Raw genomic sequence first — 13635 nt, forward strand, 5'->3', positions numbered from 1 at the left:
TGTTTGGATAGCTCCCATTTTATATTGAGTCAAGGAACTGGAGAAGTGCAGCCTTTGGGCATGAAAAGTAGAGAAGCATCAAGGATTTAAACCAAGTTGGCATCATAAGCATTGCTTAGCTAAGATCATTTTTGTGTGATTTTAAGTCTTGAGTCCTTTAACATAGCACCTAATATATTCCTCAGCCTTTGACAAGTTTTTGATTGTAGATCTGTTTTTTCCTACGGTTAATGAATATCTGATTGAGGTAGGTGGAGAATGAATTTCCACCTTCAATTTTCCAACAGGAGAGAAGCCTTTTATCTGTGAAATCTGTGGCAAAAGCTTCACCAGCCGCCCCAACATGAAGAGACACCGCAGAACTCACACAGGGGAGAAGCCATATCCATGTGACGTGTGCGGCCAGCGGTTCCGCTTTTCCAACATGCTCAAGGCACACAAGGAGAAGTGCTTCCGTGTTACCAGTCCTGTTAACGTGCCACCAGCTGCCCAGATCACACTAGCCACAAGCTCTCCTGCCACCACTGTACCTTCCATTGCGAACACACAGAACGTCCCTGCTCCTACTCCACCAATCAATATGAACCCAGTGAGCACGCTTCCACCCCGCCCCATTGCCCATCCATATTCTCACCTGCACCTCCACCCCCACCATCCACATCACCTCCCTGTCCCTGTGCCCCCCGTCCCTCATTTACCCCCACCTCCTGCTCTGTTTAAGAGTGAGCCTTTAAATCATAGGGGCCAAGGCGAAGACAGTTTTCTACGACACCTAGCGGAGAAAAACAGTTCAGTACAGCACCACTAACTGCTTTTGTCTTCTGCCTGCCGTTCAGTTGGTCTTGAGAACCTGGAAGTGCTCCCTTCTCAAGAAATCTCGCGGTGGCTTCTGCAGCCCCAAGGGAAAGAACTTCACATGCATCTTGACTGTTCTGCAAAGTGGTCATCAAGCCCAGGGAACCAATAGGACAGAAGCCCAACTCGGCTTGCACGTTTTACTGTTGACTTTTTTAGATTTCAAAATGACTGAGACTTGTGAAATTTTTTATAATTTCATATCAGCTGATGAGGTATGCTTGCTTTTATATCCCGGACTTTCTCCTCAAAGAGGGGGTGAGCCTGGTTTCCTTTGTACTAATCAGAGACTGTGAGACTAAATCCCAGAGCATTAATTATCACTGTGTATTTGTTAATTTCTTTTCAGCTTTTTTTTTTTTTTTGGTGTGTGTGCGTGTGTGGTTGTGTGTGTGTGTGGTTGTGCGTGTGTGTGTGTGTGTGTGTGCTGGTTATGGAGTGAGCCAGCCACATGATTGCAGAATATCAAGCATTATAGGAAAAAGACGGTAAACAAAACTTAATCCCATTTGAGTAGTTCTCCTAACACACTCTTTATTTTAATACGAAAAAATTATTTTAGAGTTTTTGTATAGACCTATTTAGTAGCCTGTTTCTAAAATGAAATGTATTTCAAATAAGCGGTGTAATTTTTTTCAGTGTAGCTGGACCTATGTTGTTACAATAGATAATTTTTTATAATCATTCAAATGTGATTCTTTAAGAAAAAAAAAGATGCAAATAGCTTATAATAGGGAAAAAAATATTCTTACATCTGTACTACTCTTAAAAAGGTGCTTTGAAAGGGAGAGGAAGGAACCCAATAAGTCTCTGGTAAGGCTGCCTCAGAAGTGGAGATGATTTCAGAACTTTATATAACTTATTTGTAGGGTGTTGTTTTTTTTCCTAAACGTGACGGTTACCTTCTTTCAATGTCACTCAAGGGTTGCTAGACAAGAACATTAAACTACTGTATTCCCACAAACATTTTTCACTTGCCTCTGCTGGACTGAAGTGTGGAACGTTTCAGAAAGGATAGACTCTCTCATTGGGGGGGAAATTGGGGGTATGAAGATGCAAGGAAGAACTCAACCAGAAGTGACACATTTGGAATTTGTATGCTGTTGTTTCTTTAGCATACATTAGGACCTAGTTCATTTTATAGATATGTGTTTAAGCTATGACTTAATCTGGGAATAATACTTGATGCTGCTTTTGCTTCCCCCCTCCTCGAAAGATTAAAGAGTTCATTAGGATACAAGTGGGAAACCACAAATAAGGTGCTGTTTGGTTTGGTTTGTAAAAACAACAACCTTGAATTAGCAGGAACGCAGTTGTTATGTTGCCTGAAATGTTTACCCACAGAGTATGTGCACGCAGTGAAGCAGTGTCTGGTATAGAAAAGAGGTGCATATTATATAGGATAGCTTCTTTCAGATTTGACCAGGTTTCACAGGTATGTGGCAAAGAAATGTTTGAATGTTAAGCAAGTTGCTAGTTGTGTTTTCTCAAAGTCTCCAGTGGCACTGAATTGTGGCAAACTAGTTTGAATGCAGAGAGTCATGGTTCTTATTCAGATGTAGTTTACAGAATTTGAAATACAGCACCGTTTTAAGCAGCTGAAATAGCTGTTGGCTCCTTGAGGAGAAGGCACAGTGATACACTCATGATTAAAAGAGGTCAAATTTCCTTAAGCTTCATTTCACGCCCCCCCCCCCAAGACCATCATGCTGATACCTAGCATGCCATTCTCTTTTTAAAAATGGCTTTTAAATCTTAGGTGAGGGATTACATCTGATCAAAAAGAAAGCCCTCTCTATTGCACCTCAAGGTTGCTAATTGTGTTTTTACCATCTCTATTAACTTTGATTTTTGCATTAAAAAATAGTGTTAGGCCTTTTGCATACCTATTCATATTTGAATAAAAACCTCTAAATCTCCTCCTTTTTTCTGGAAAAATAAGTATTTTTTAAAAAAATGTGATAACATCTGTTCCTTCTCTTTTGTAGGTAGTAAAGCTAGCTATAAAAGTGAACAATTGATACATAACAGTTTGTCATCTTCAACTACCCTGAATGGTTTTATACATTCCATGTCATGTTTGCAAACCTACAGTTCTGTGTAGATATGCCACAGGTCAACAAACTGGCTTGTTAAATCTACTTTTATAGGAAGAAAGAAAGAAAAAAACCATTGTGGTAAAATCAGTTGTAATCCACTTTTGCAAAAAAAAAAAAAATGTTTTCTCAATAAATTTACAGTATTTGGCTGCTATTTATGAATCCTACTACTTGAGATGGGTGTGTTATTTTCCCCCAAACAGCAGCTGAGCTGGCTCTTTGAATGTGCGGCTGATTCTACACACTTCAGAGTTGTATTAATATATATATATATGTGGGTAAACCTGGCAAGTGGCAAGATGGGGGCAGCTACAGTTCTACTCACATTATCTATCTGCCTTCCAACCTATGGATGGATTTGCAGCCGCTGTGTTGCAGTAGCCAAGCCAAGTTCCTGATTGTGGAGAGGTTCTAAGTGTGTTCGGAAGAACACATGAAGAGCCTCCATCAATACAAAAAGGTCAGGGGGTGGAATTGAAAGGCATGAGGATATTGCGGACAACTGACAAATGCAGCCCCTTGCCCATTTATTTCTCCATGTGTCTTTTGGAAGCCTGAATTAGAACTAAACCTGTTCATGGATATACTAAGGTAAAGGTAAAGGGACCCCTGACCATTAGGTCCAGTTGTGACTGACTCTGGGGTTGCGGCGCTCATCTCGCTTTATTGGCCGAGGGAGCCGGCGTACATCTTCCAGGTCATGTGGCCAGCATGACTAAGCCACTTCTGATGAACCAGAGCGGCGCACGGAAACGCCATTTACCTTCCTGCCAGAGCAGTACCTATTTATCTACTTGCACTTTGACGTGCTTTTGAACTGCTAGGTTGGCAGGAGCAACAGGAGCTCACCCCGTCGCGGGGATTCGAACCGCCGACCTTCTGATTGGCAAGCCCTAGACTCTGTGGTTTAACCCACAGCGCCACCCACGTACTCATGGATATACTACTGATTTCATGGATATACTATTAATTTCAACATTTTTGTCCTAAAAGCGAATGGTTTCAGAACATGCAGCTCTGTGGGAGGGGGTCTGACTTGTTCTCAGTATTGGGGATATTGAGGTGTCCGTGCTGATCGCTTCCTGAACCTGGGAAAAGTGGGACAGGCACTGGTTACATGGATTTTGTGTGTGTCCCTCAGAGGCCATAAGACTTTGCATATTGCACCTTCTCGTTTCCCTATAGTGGCATTTATGCTTGGATTTTAGTAATTTAGCTTGGGAAACCTTGGAGTCCATTTCCTTCAAAGATGCTGCAGAAAGCATGATTGCCCTGACCCTGGCAAATCCATGAAGGAAGTGTGTCTGACAGTTACACCGGTACTTTCAGAATGCTATAAGAATCCAGTTTGTTGCATCTCATTGCAAATATTTTCAGGTGGCAATGCAAGCCAGCTTTGCTTAAACGGAATATTTGATTTCCTCTTTGTGCTCTTAACTAGTGCAGTACTGGCGCTGATGTCAGAAAGGACAGTCTATCCCTTTGAGTTACGAGTTGCTTCAAACTTTAAAAGAGGCACCAACAATTTGCCACCCCACAGTATGTCTGCATAATTAAGACTGATCTTTGCATCAATACATTCTTCCAAACTGAACTTCTTACAGAATCAGTGATTCTGACATATTGAAAGTTAGGAAGCATCCATGGCTAAGGTGAGGGGACAGATTGCCATTTTCAAAGGTCTGCCAGTTTGTGCTGGCTGGTTTGAAAGCGAGGAGGGATTTTACCTTTGTCCTCTTTATTTAGTTTTGCCCAGGCAATTCTCTGTTTTATTTTTTTTAAACCCCCCCCCCCCATTGAAACCAAAAGGGAAGGGAGGAATTAGCTCTGCCAGCTTCAAATTCATCCTAGAGCTTCTCGGAGGAATCAAAGACTTTGAATCCAGCAGATCCAGAGCCACTTCCAACTCACCCCTCAAATGCCCCATTTCAGAGCCTCTCACTGATGAAACCACCAGCAGCCTAGATCTATGACCATAGAGATTTTTGCGGATGTGGGAGGGGCCTCTGTAGCAGACTCCTGGCAGCAAATCACCTGTGCCCCATCATAACGTCTTCTCATCTGGGTTTTAGGATCACTGTTCCTTCTGAAATTCCCAGAGCTGATTAAAACTCAATACAGTGGTACCTCGGGTTACATACGCTCATAGGCGCCGACTCCATGGGGCTTGAGGGGGCCCGAGCCCCCTCAAAAATTCGTTTGGGGGGGCTCAGCCCCCCCAATAATCTCGGGCGGCGGTGGGCGCGTCCGCGGCTTTTATAGGGCGCCCGGCGCGCACCAGCTCGATAACGGGCACCGGCGCGGCGGGGGGCGCCGGGCCGGGGGAGGGGGGCGGCCGGCCTGTCTCCTTGGCAACCCCATTGAGCAGCGCCGGCTCCCCCGGGAGGGCCATCCCCCCGCGCCGCCGATCGCCAACACCGCCGACGCTGTGGCTGCCCGAGCCCGAGCCTGAGCCTGAGCCCGACCCGAAGCCCGAGCCCGAGCCTGAGCCCGACCCGGAGCCCGAGCCCGAGCCCAAGCCCGTCAGTCAGTCAGGAAGGAAGGAAGGAAGGAAGGAGAAATGAGGAGGGAGACGAGGGAGGAAAATTGCGCGCAGGGTGAAGAAAGGAGAAGGGCGAACGAGACGAGCTTCCAACCCAAAAAAGGGCTGGAAGACTGGGAGGATGCAGGATCGGGAAAGAAAGCGACGCCTTCCCCGCCCGCGACGTGGCCCGCTTGTCATTGGCAGTGCAGCGGGCGCCCAGAGGGGCTGGGCACCGGCGCAGGGCCGCTCCGCAGCCGCGGAGGACAGCTGCGGGGCTAGCAAGGTGTGCCGCGTAGAGCGCGGCCCTTGTGTGGCCCGGTGGCCAGGCAAGCTCGGGCGGGGACCCCCATGCGAATCTAAGACGGGAGAAGAGGGCAGAGCAAAGGGGGTCCCTTCCCCAACCTCCGGCTCTGAGACTTCCCTGCGCCCCAGAAAAGCGAAAGGATTTTCTCTCTTTTTTTATATATATAAATATTTTATTAAGTTTTCAAATACAAAGTTAGAAACATACACTGAAGAAAAAAGTAAAAGAACAAGAAAAAGAAAAAAGAAAAAGAAGAAAAGAAAACCAACCATTCAACACATTTTTTATATAACTAACTGGACTTCCTCGCATCTCCCTTACCCTGCATTCTTTATAATAAAGATATCAGCAAATTATTACCTTGTTTCGTACCTTATTTTGTACTTTTCAAATACTATACCTCTAAATTTAACATACTTTTCATCAGTTACTTATATCTTAAATTAAACATAGTATTACCTTAGATTTTGACCTTTTCTTACTTAAAATATAATTTCCTGTTTCCCAAATCTAATTGCTGAAGCTATAGTTTCCAAATCGTGTAAATTTTTAACATTCATACAACTTATATTGTTTTTGTAAATAGTCCTTAAATTTTTTCCAGTCCTCTTCCGTTGTTTCTTCTCCCAAATCTCGGATTCTGCCAGTCATTTCAGCCAGTTCCATGTAGTCCATCAATTGCGTCTGCCACTCTTCCAGTGTGGGTAAATCTTGTGTCTTCCAATATTTTGCGATGAGAATTCTTGCTGCTGTAGTTGCATACATAAAGAAAGTTCTATCCTTCTTTAACACTTTCTGGCCAACAATGCCCAAGAGGAAGGCCTCTGGTTTCTTGGGAAAGGTATACTTAAATACCTTTTTTAACTCATTATAGATCATTTCCCAGAAGGTCTTCACTTTTGGACAAGTCCACCAGAGGTGAAAGAATGTCCCTTCAGCCTCCTTACATTTCCAACATTTATTATCAGACAGGTGATATATTTTTGCAAGCTAGACTGGGGTCATGTACCACCTATAAATCATTTTCATAATATTTTCCTTCAAGGCATTACATGCCGTGAATTTCATTCCGGTGGTCCATAACCTTTCCCAGTCCTCAAACATGATGTTATACCCAATATCCTGAGCCCATTTTATCATGGCTGATTTGACTGTCTCATCCTGAGTGATTTTCTCTTCAACCTGCCCTCCATCCTCTTGCAGAAAACTCTTTGCCTGCCCTGCCCGTATCTCGTTTTTGCTTTTTAATTCCACACACGCACCCTTCGGACTTCGTGGCAATCGGGCGCGCGGGTGCGTTTCCTAAGAGAGTGAGGACCCCCGCCTCCTCCCCACCTGCTCCCTCGCCAGCCAGCCAGCCGCGCGCCCTAGCCGGAGAGCCCCGGCCGTCCCCGTCGCGCAATCGGCTGGATCTCCCTTCAGCAGGCCGTGCTCACAACTCGGCCCAGGGACCCCCAGCAGTGGATCTCCGGCTCAGCTGAAGAATCCGGCAACAAGCCCCCTCCTCCCCAATCGCTCCGCCGAAATACGCTCCAAAACCCCCCAGATAGGCCGCCGGCCGCCAAGTCTAGTGGCGCCCTGAGCGAGGGTCTCTCCCCAACACCGCCACCTCGAACTGCGTTCTCCCGGCTACCCGAGCGAACCAGCGGCAGGACCCCGGTATGGGCCCCCCCAATATTTTTTATAAGTCGGCGCCCCTGCATACGCTTCAGGTTACAGACTCCGCTAGCCCAGAAATATTACCTCGGGTTAAGAACTTTGCTTCAGGATGAGAACAGAAATCGTGCTCTGGTGAGGGGGCAGCATCAGGAGGCCCCATTAGCTAAAGTGGTGCTTCAGGTTAAGAACAGTTTCAGGTTAAGAATGGACCTCCAGAACGAATTAAGTACTTAACCCGAGGTACCACTGTACATTTTCCCCCCAGCACAAGTGCTTGAGCAGTGGGTATGGCAAACTACTCGGGATTTGTTTTGCCAAGGTTGCTGAACAACAGGGTGCAGTTCCTTGCCACCAAAATTACTCCATGTAGACTTAAGAACTAGCTCATCTTGGTTTTACTGAATTGAAAGTTGAGTTACTTTCCTCATTTAAAAATCACTGGGCTCCAATTCTTGAGAGTACTAGAGTGGAGCAAACAAGTAAAAAAAAGCCTACAGAAAGTGGATGTTTTGAAAGACTAGTTGGATATTACTAAACCATCACACACAGAAGGAGAGAGTCTATAATATTGATTTGGCATCTGTATCTCTGTTTCAATTGCAAAGGCTTTTTGAATAAGCTTCTGAGTTTTAAGTCTATTCCTGCAGTTTGGCTTTCAGGATTACAGCAGGTGGCACCGTAGTAAGATTGGATAATAGATGGAACGCACAAGTTGACAATAGCATATTATACTTCTGTCAGCATGTTGCAGTAAAAATAAGTTGCACGTTGCAAACCAGAAATACGCCACCCTCAATTTATTTATTGCATTATTTGCAGACATGGATGCAGTTTGGAATAAATGCTGGAGCTATTGTGCATTAGCTGGCACTCGAAGCAAACTTGCAAAATTAGTAGCTTGTGGAAGTTGCTGCTTATAGAAGAGACTCCATGTTCCCTTTTCTAACAAGCAACCTCTTTGGCAGGTCCACTGTGGACTGTGAATAAAAACACTGTTTGTCCATTCCTGTCGCCCATATTTATATACTTACATATTTTCTTTAAAAATTAAATCTAATCTTAGACACTGAGAACAGAAAACCTTCCTTGTGACATTGCTGCAAAATTACTTTTCTGTTGTGCTCTGTAGCATGTCTTATTAACAACCTTATCTCCCATCTGTACTCACCTTTCAACAGGGAAAGAAATTTTATATACAGAAACTGTTCTTGAGGTAATGAGTAGTTTGGTATTTGCAGCTAGGGCAACATCTTAAAATCTCCATGATTAAATCCTTCTACAGGCATCTCCCTAAAACATACAGTGGTACCTCGGGTTAAGAACTTAATTCGTTCTGGAGGTCCATTCTTAACCCAAAACCGTTCTTAACCTGAGGTACCACTTTAGCTAATGGGGCCTCCCACTGCCGCCGCACGGTTTCTGTTCTCATCCTCATCTCATCTCTCAAATCCAAACTCTTCTTCATCCTGAAGCAAAGTTCTTAACCCAAGGTACTATTTCTGGGCTAGCAGTCTGTAACCTGAAGCGTCTGTAACCCGAGGTACCACTGTACTTTTAAATATAATTCATTGTTAATGGCATTTGTGTTAAACTGTCAGAGCAGCAGGCTGTTGGCGTTTCTTTGCTTAAGGTTTTGCTTTTCGTTTTTATTGGTTTTTTGATGATTGGGGCATAATTTTGCTTTGCTATACTGGTGCTCAATGCTGCTAAATACCAAGCTACCAGTCTGCCAACCAACTGCATTAAAAAGAGAACTGCCTTCGGGTTGCTCTGAAGGGAACTGATGGTGTGGAGCGACCTGTTTTTGGGCTCAGGGCTGCCCTGCTTGAACATGGTTGCCCATTTTTGTTCTTGCGTTTGAGTTGATTCTCCTTAACCTAACATCACGGTTAATTTGTATTAAGCTTTGCTCTGGTCCTACCATTGGGCGTGTGGGACATGTGTGTTGGGTGCCCACCAATTCCCAGAGCACTTGTGGAGGCAGTGCATGCCCTTCAGGCAACCAAATGTACTGTGTCCATGTGGAGTGGTCCTCTACACAACATCGCAGGTGCTGCTAAATCCTTAACCAAAATGAGCAACATTCTGTGCCCTCCTAAGTCAAGACTGCATCGCTTCTGCACAGCATCTGTTTCCACTAATTTCTATGCAAATTAAAATGCTAAATTGCATTGTTTATCAGTAGTAACTGAGGGTGCATAATTATAACGCAACAGTAGAAGGAAAATGAGGAAACTCTGTGTATCCCCTGTGCGTATGTGAGCTTGAAACGAACATGGAATTTTGGATAATGCTGTCCTAGGACAAAGGGTGTGCCGCTTCTGTGTTGCATAATTCCTACTGACCGCCCACTTATTCCAAGGTTCCTCTTAACGTTTTCTCCCAGTCTGCCTCCTTCCCTGCCCTTCTAACGCCAGTGTTCTTGCAAAAATACAGTATTGCAAATGCTACAGAAGCCCATGCGTGGGGCTGGAAGTATTTATGCAAAATTACATGAATCATACTCATTTGTTATGTGAGGAACCTCTAGCACAATTCACAATTGGGATGTGGGTGTTCTTTAAGCAACAGCTAGGACACTTCTTACAGAACCTCTCCAGATAATTCCTGAGAATCTAGCTGCATAAAGAGGTTGCAGATATGTGCAGTTTTTAATCTTTCGGTCAGTTTGAAAAGCTGCAAGTCTGTTTTCTCCAGCAGACTTGAAGGGATGGCAGTGGTGATGTCAGGACCTATCATTGTTGTGTCTGTGTCATAACTGAAGCAAAGTTCCTTTCCATTTAAAACAGATGGTCCAACATTTCTTGATGGTTATTGAATTGCTGCTGACACAACTGTTGCAAGTTGATGTAACATTTCCTGTGTTATGCTTGGAGCAGCTGACATTCTGTACAAAGGCTCTTTTTTGTTTTCTTGTGAAACTTTACAGGAGCAAGCTGGGCTGAAGCAAGCCAGTCTGCTATCTGAATATCCGACTGCAAGGAAATGCAAGGTTGGAGCTGTAGCAACCACTTGAGAAAGAGATAAGCTCGCTATTTATTGTGTTGTTCCTTTCAACTACTGTCCTTTCACTAGTTTTATGCTAAATTGCATTACACTCTGCCCTCTTCCCTTGTTGTCCGAAGTGCAGTCAGTTTTGAGAGATAAAAATAGATAATCGCAGCTCTTAAATTCCTGTATTTATTTATTTTTAAGATAGCATTGCATGGCACGCCTGGGTATAGTTCCTTGGTACCGTAAATGTTTATTGGGGAGGAGTGCATCAGTAGGAATTGTTTTATGATTGGCTTTGTGTAATTGCGGACACAAATAACCTTGTTTATCTCTGTGGAATGAAATAGAATGAGTAGCTGAGGGATGGATCACTCTAGCTTCTTTCTGCCTTTGCTCTCCCTGTAGCACGCTGGAGTATGGATTGTTGTTTGCAGGGGGTTGTCTCAGAAATATATCCCAAGTCACAGCTGGACACTCTTATCCAGGGATAGGCAACCTAAGGTCCAGGGGCCAGATGCAGCCCAATCGCCTTTTAAATCCTACCGACGGATGGTCCAGGAATCAGCGTGTTTGTACATGAGTAGAATGTGTCCTTTTATTTAAAATGCATCTCTGGGTTATTTGTGGGGCATAGGAATTTGTTCATTATTATTTTTCAAAATAGGGTGGCGCTGTGGGTAAAACCTCAGTGCCTAGGACTTGCTGATCATAAGGTCAGCGGTTCGAATCCCCGCGGCGGGGTGAGCTCCTGTCGTTCGGTCCCAGCTCCTGCCCACCTAGTAGTTCAAAAGCACCCCTAAGTGCAAGTAGATAAATATGTACCGCTTTACAGTGGGAAGGTAAACGGTGTTTCCGTGTGCGGCGCTGGTGCTGGCTCGCCAGTGCAGCTTCGTCACGCTAGCCACGTGACCCGGAAGTGTCTTCGGATGGCGCCGGCTCCCGGCCTCTTGAGCGAGATGAGCTCGCAACCCTAGAGTCGGTCACGACTGGCCCGTACGGGCAGGGGTACCTTTACCTATTTTTCAAAATATAGTCCAGCCTACCACATGGTCTGAGGGACGGTGGACTGGCCCCCTGCTGAAAAAGGTTGCTGACCCCTGCTCTTATCTTTAGGCAATTAACCTGCATCGTCTTGCTCTGATCAAATGCAGCTTGAGAAAAGGGATAAATCAATTGTGTCTGAAACTTCAGTGTATGATATTCACCAGAGTGATTGGTGAGGGAAACTGCACTTATCAATGCACCCATACCGTCATGAATGGATACAAACCCATCACTGTACATAAGCCCTCAAAAAGTTATGAAGTGTTATAAGTAAAAAAAGTAAAAGTAAAAAAGTGTTATAAGTAAAAAAAGTATAAGTAAAAAAAGCCAATGCAATTCTGGGCCTCATCAATAGGAGTATAGCATCTAGATCAAGAGAAGTAATAGTGCCACTGTATTCTGCTCTGGTCAGACCTCACCTGGAGTACTGTGTCCAGTTCTGGGCACCACAGTTCAAGAAGGACACTGACAAACTGGAACGTGTCCAGAGGAGGACAACCAAAATGGTCAAAGGCCTGGAAACGATGCCTTATGAGGAACGGCTAAGGGAGCTGGGCATGTTTAGCCTGGAGAAGAGGAGGTTAAGGGGTGATATGATAGCCATGTTCAAATATATAAAAGGATGTCACATAGAGGAGGGAGAAAGGTTGTTTTCTGCTGCTCCAGAGAAGCGGACACGGAGCAATGGCTCCAAACTACAAGAAAGAAGATTCCACCTAAACATTAGGAAGAACTTCCTGACAGTAAGAGCTGTTCGACAGTGGAATTTGCTGCCAAGGAGTGTGGTGGAGTCTCCTTCTTTGGAGGTCTTTAAGCAGAGGCTTGACAACCATATGTCAGGAGTGCTCTGATGGTGTTTCCTGCTTGGCAGGGGGTTGGACTCGATGGCCCTTGTGGTCTCTTCCAACTATGATTCTATTCTATTCTAAGTAGCTAACGCTATGCATTTCTGTGCTACTAGCAGAAGAAGATCATAGAATCATAGACCTGTAGAGTTGGAAGGGACCCTGAGGGTCATCTAGTCCAACCCCCTGCAAGGCAGGAACATGCAGCTGTCCCATACAGGGATCGAACCTGCAACCTTGGTGTTATCAGCACCATGGTCTAACCAACTGAGGTATCCGAGGCCCATAAGGCCCATCCCCTACTTACTGAGCAAGACTGTAATGCAGGTTGCTAGATGATGGACAGACTAGTAAAAAATAGGGAGATTCTGGCAGAGAAGGGACAGAATGTCCCGTCTCTCCACCAGAGCCTGGCTTTTGTGCTGGTGGCAGAAGAAGGGACAGAGGACCAATCCCTCTCACACCAGCCTGCTTGCCTGAATGGAATGCTTGGTCCCAAGTTGTGAAACAAAAATTTATGTTTTAATAATGATGATATATTATAATCCCCCTTGTGAGGAAATCCTTCACAAAGCACTTACAGTATTTTAAATTACAGGTTCATTTAATAAAACCTTTTTAAAGTACATAGTGAGCAATAATAACACTAAAACTACCAGCATAAAACAGTAACCTAGCCCACACCCCAGTTAACTGCCTTCATCCATGCACCCCATCAAAAACTTACGGAAGCATTTTAAAGCCACCTTTAAATGCAGGAGGTGGGACCTGCTTAATGTCTAACTTTTAATATGGAGTTGTGGAGCCGCAACCAAGAAGGCCCAGTTATGTATTCTCATCTGTGTCTCCAAAAATTTTTACACATCACTTGGGAAGACAGGTGAACTAATTCCCCCACTGGAAAGACGTGTGGATCCAGAATTGGCCTCCACAGTCACTTACAGACTCAACTGTTAAGACTGTGTTTATGGAAGACAATCTTATTCGGCTACGAGTGATCGCCAAAGAAGAATTATATCTCTAAACACTTGTGTGTTTGGCACTGGACCCTGAATGTTGTGTTGCTTTTGTGACTGCCTTGGTCAGGGCAACTGCAGTTAACAGTTTGCAAACATGGCCAAAAGGTTTCCTATTCCCCTCCCCCCAAAAAATCACCCTAGGTAATTTAAGTGAAAAAGAAAAACAATTACACAGAACTTGTGAGAACACGGGGATGAAAACTCTTTGATTGAGTCTGAAAAATGGTAGGGGGTCAAGTTTGTCACAGTTGTGTGAGTGATCAGTTTAATAATGAGTTGCATTTCCTACTGG

At 44.5% G+C, this 13635-nt stretch overlaps 1 protein-coding gene and 1 long non-coding RNA gene across 3 annotated transcripts in view; one reads left to right on the forward strand and one right to left on the reverse strand.

The window, feature by feature from the left end:
* Positions 1-3121, forward strand: part of ZNF652 (zinc finger protein 652) — a 40343-nt gene extending 37222 nt beyond the window's left edge. For both annotated transcript variants that reach the window (XM_081166418.1, XM_081166417.1), the window contains exon 6: positions 288-3121. In XM_081166418.1, the coding sequence (XP_081022544.1) occupies positions 288-808 (521 nt within the window). In that variant the 3' untranslated portion in view covers positions 809-3121. The remainder of the gene's footprint in view (positions 1-287) is intronic.
* On the reverse strand, positions 1240-5092 carry LOC308571485. Its single transcript, XR_014001482.1, has 2 exons — positions 4272-5092; positions 1240-4232 (listed from the first exon to the last, which is right to left on the reverse strand). It is a non-coding gene; the product is annotated as an uncharacterized lncRNA (long non-coding RNA).
* Between the last annotated feature and the right edge of the window lie 8543 nt (positions 5093-13635).

This window comes from Podarcis bocagei, assembly GCF_964188305.1.
Source record: "Podarcis bocagei genome assembly, chromosome: 13".
Taxonomy (NCBI): Eukaryota; Metazoa; Chordata; class Lepidosauria; order Squamata; family Lacertidae; genus Podarcis; species Podarcis bocagei.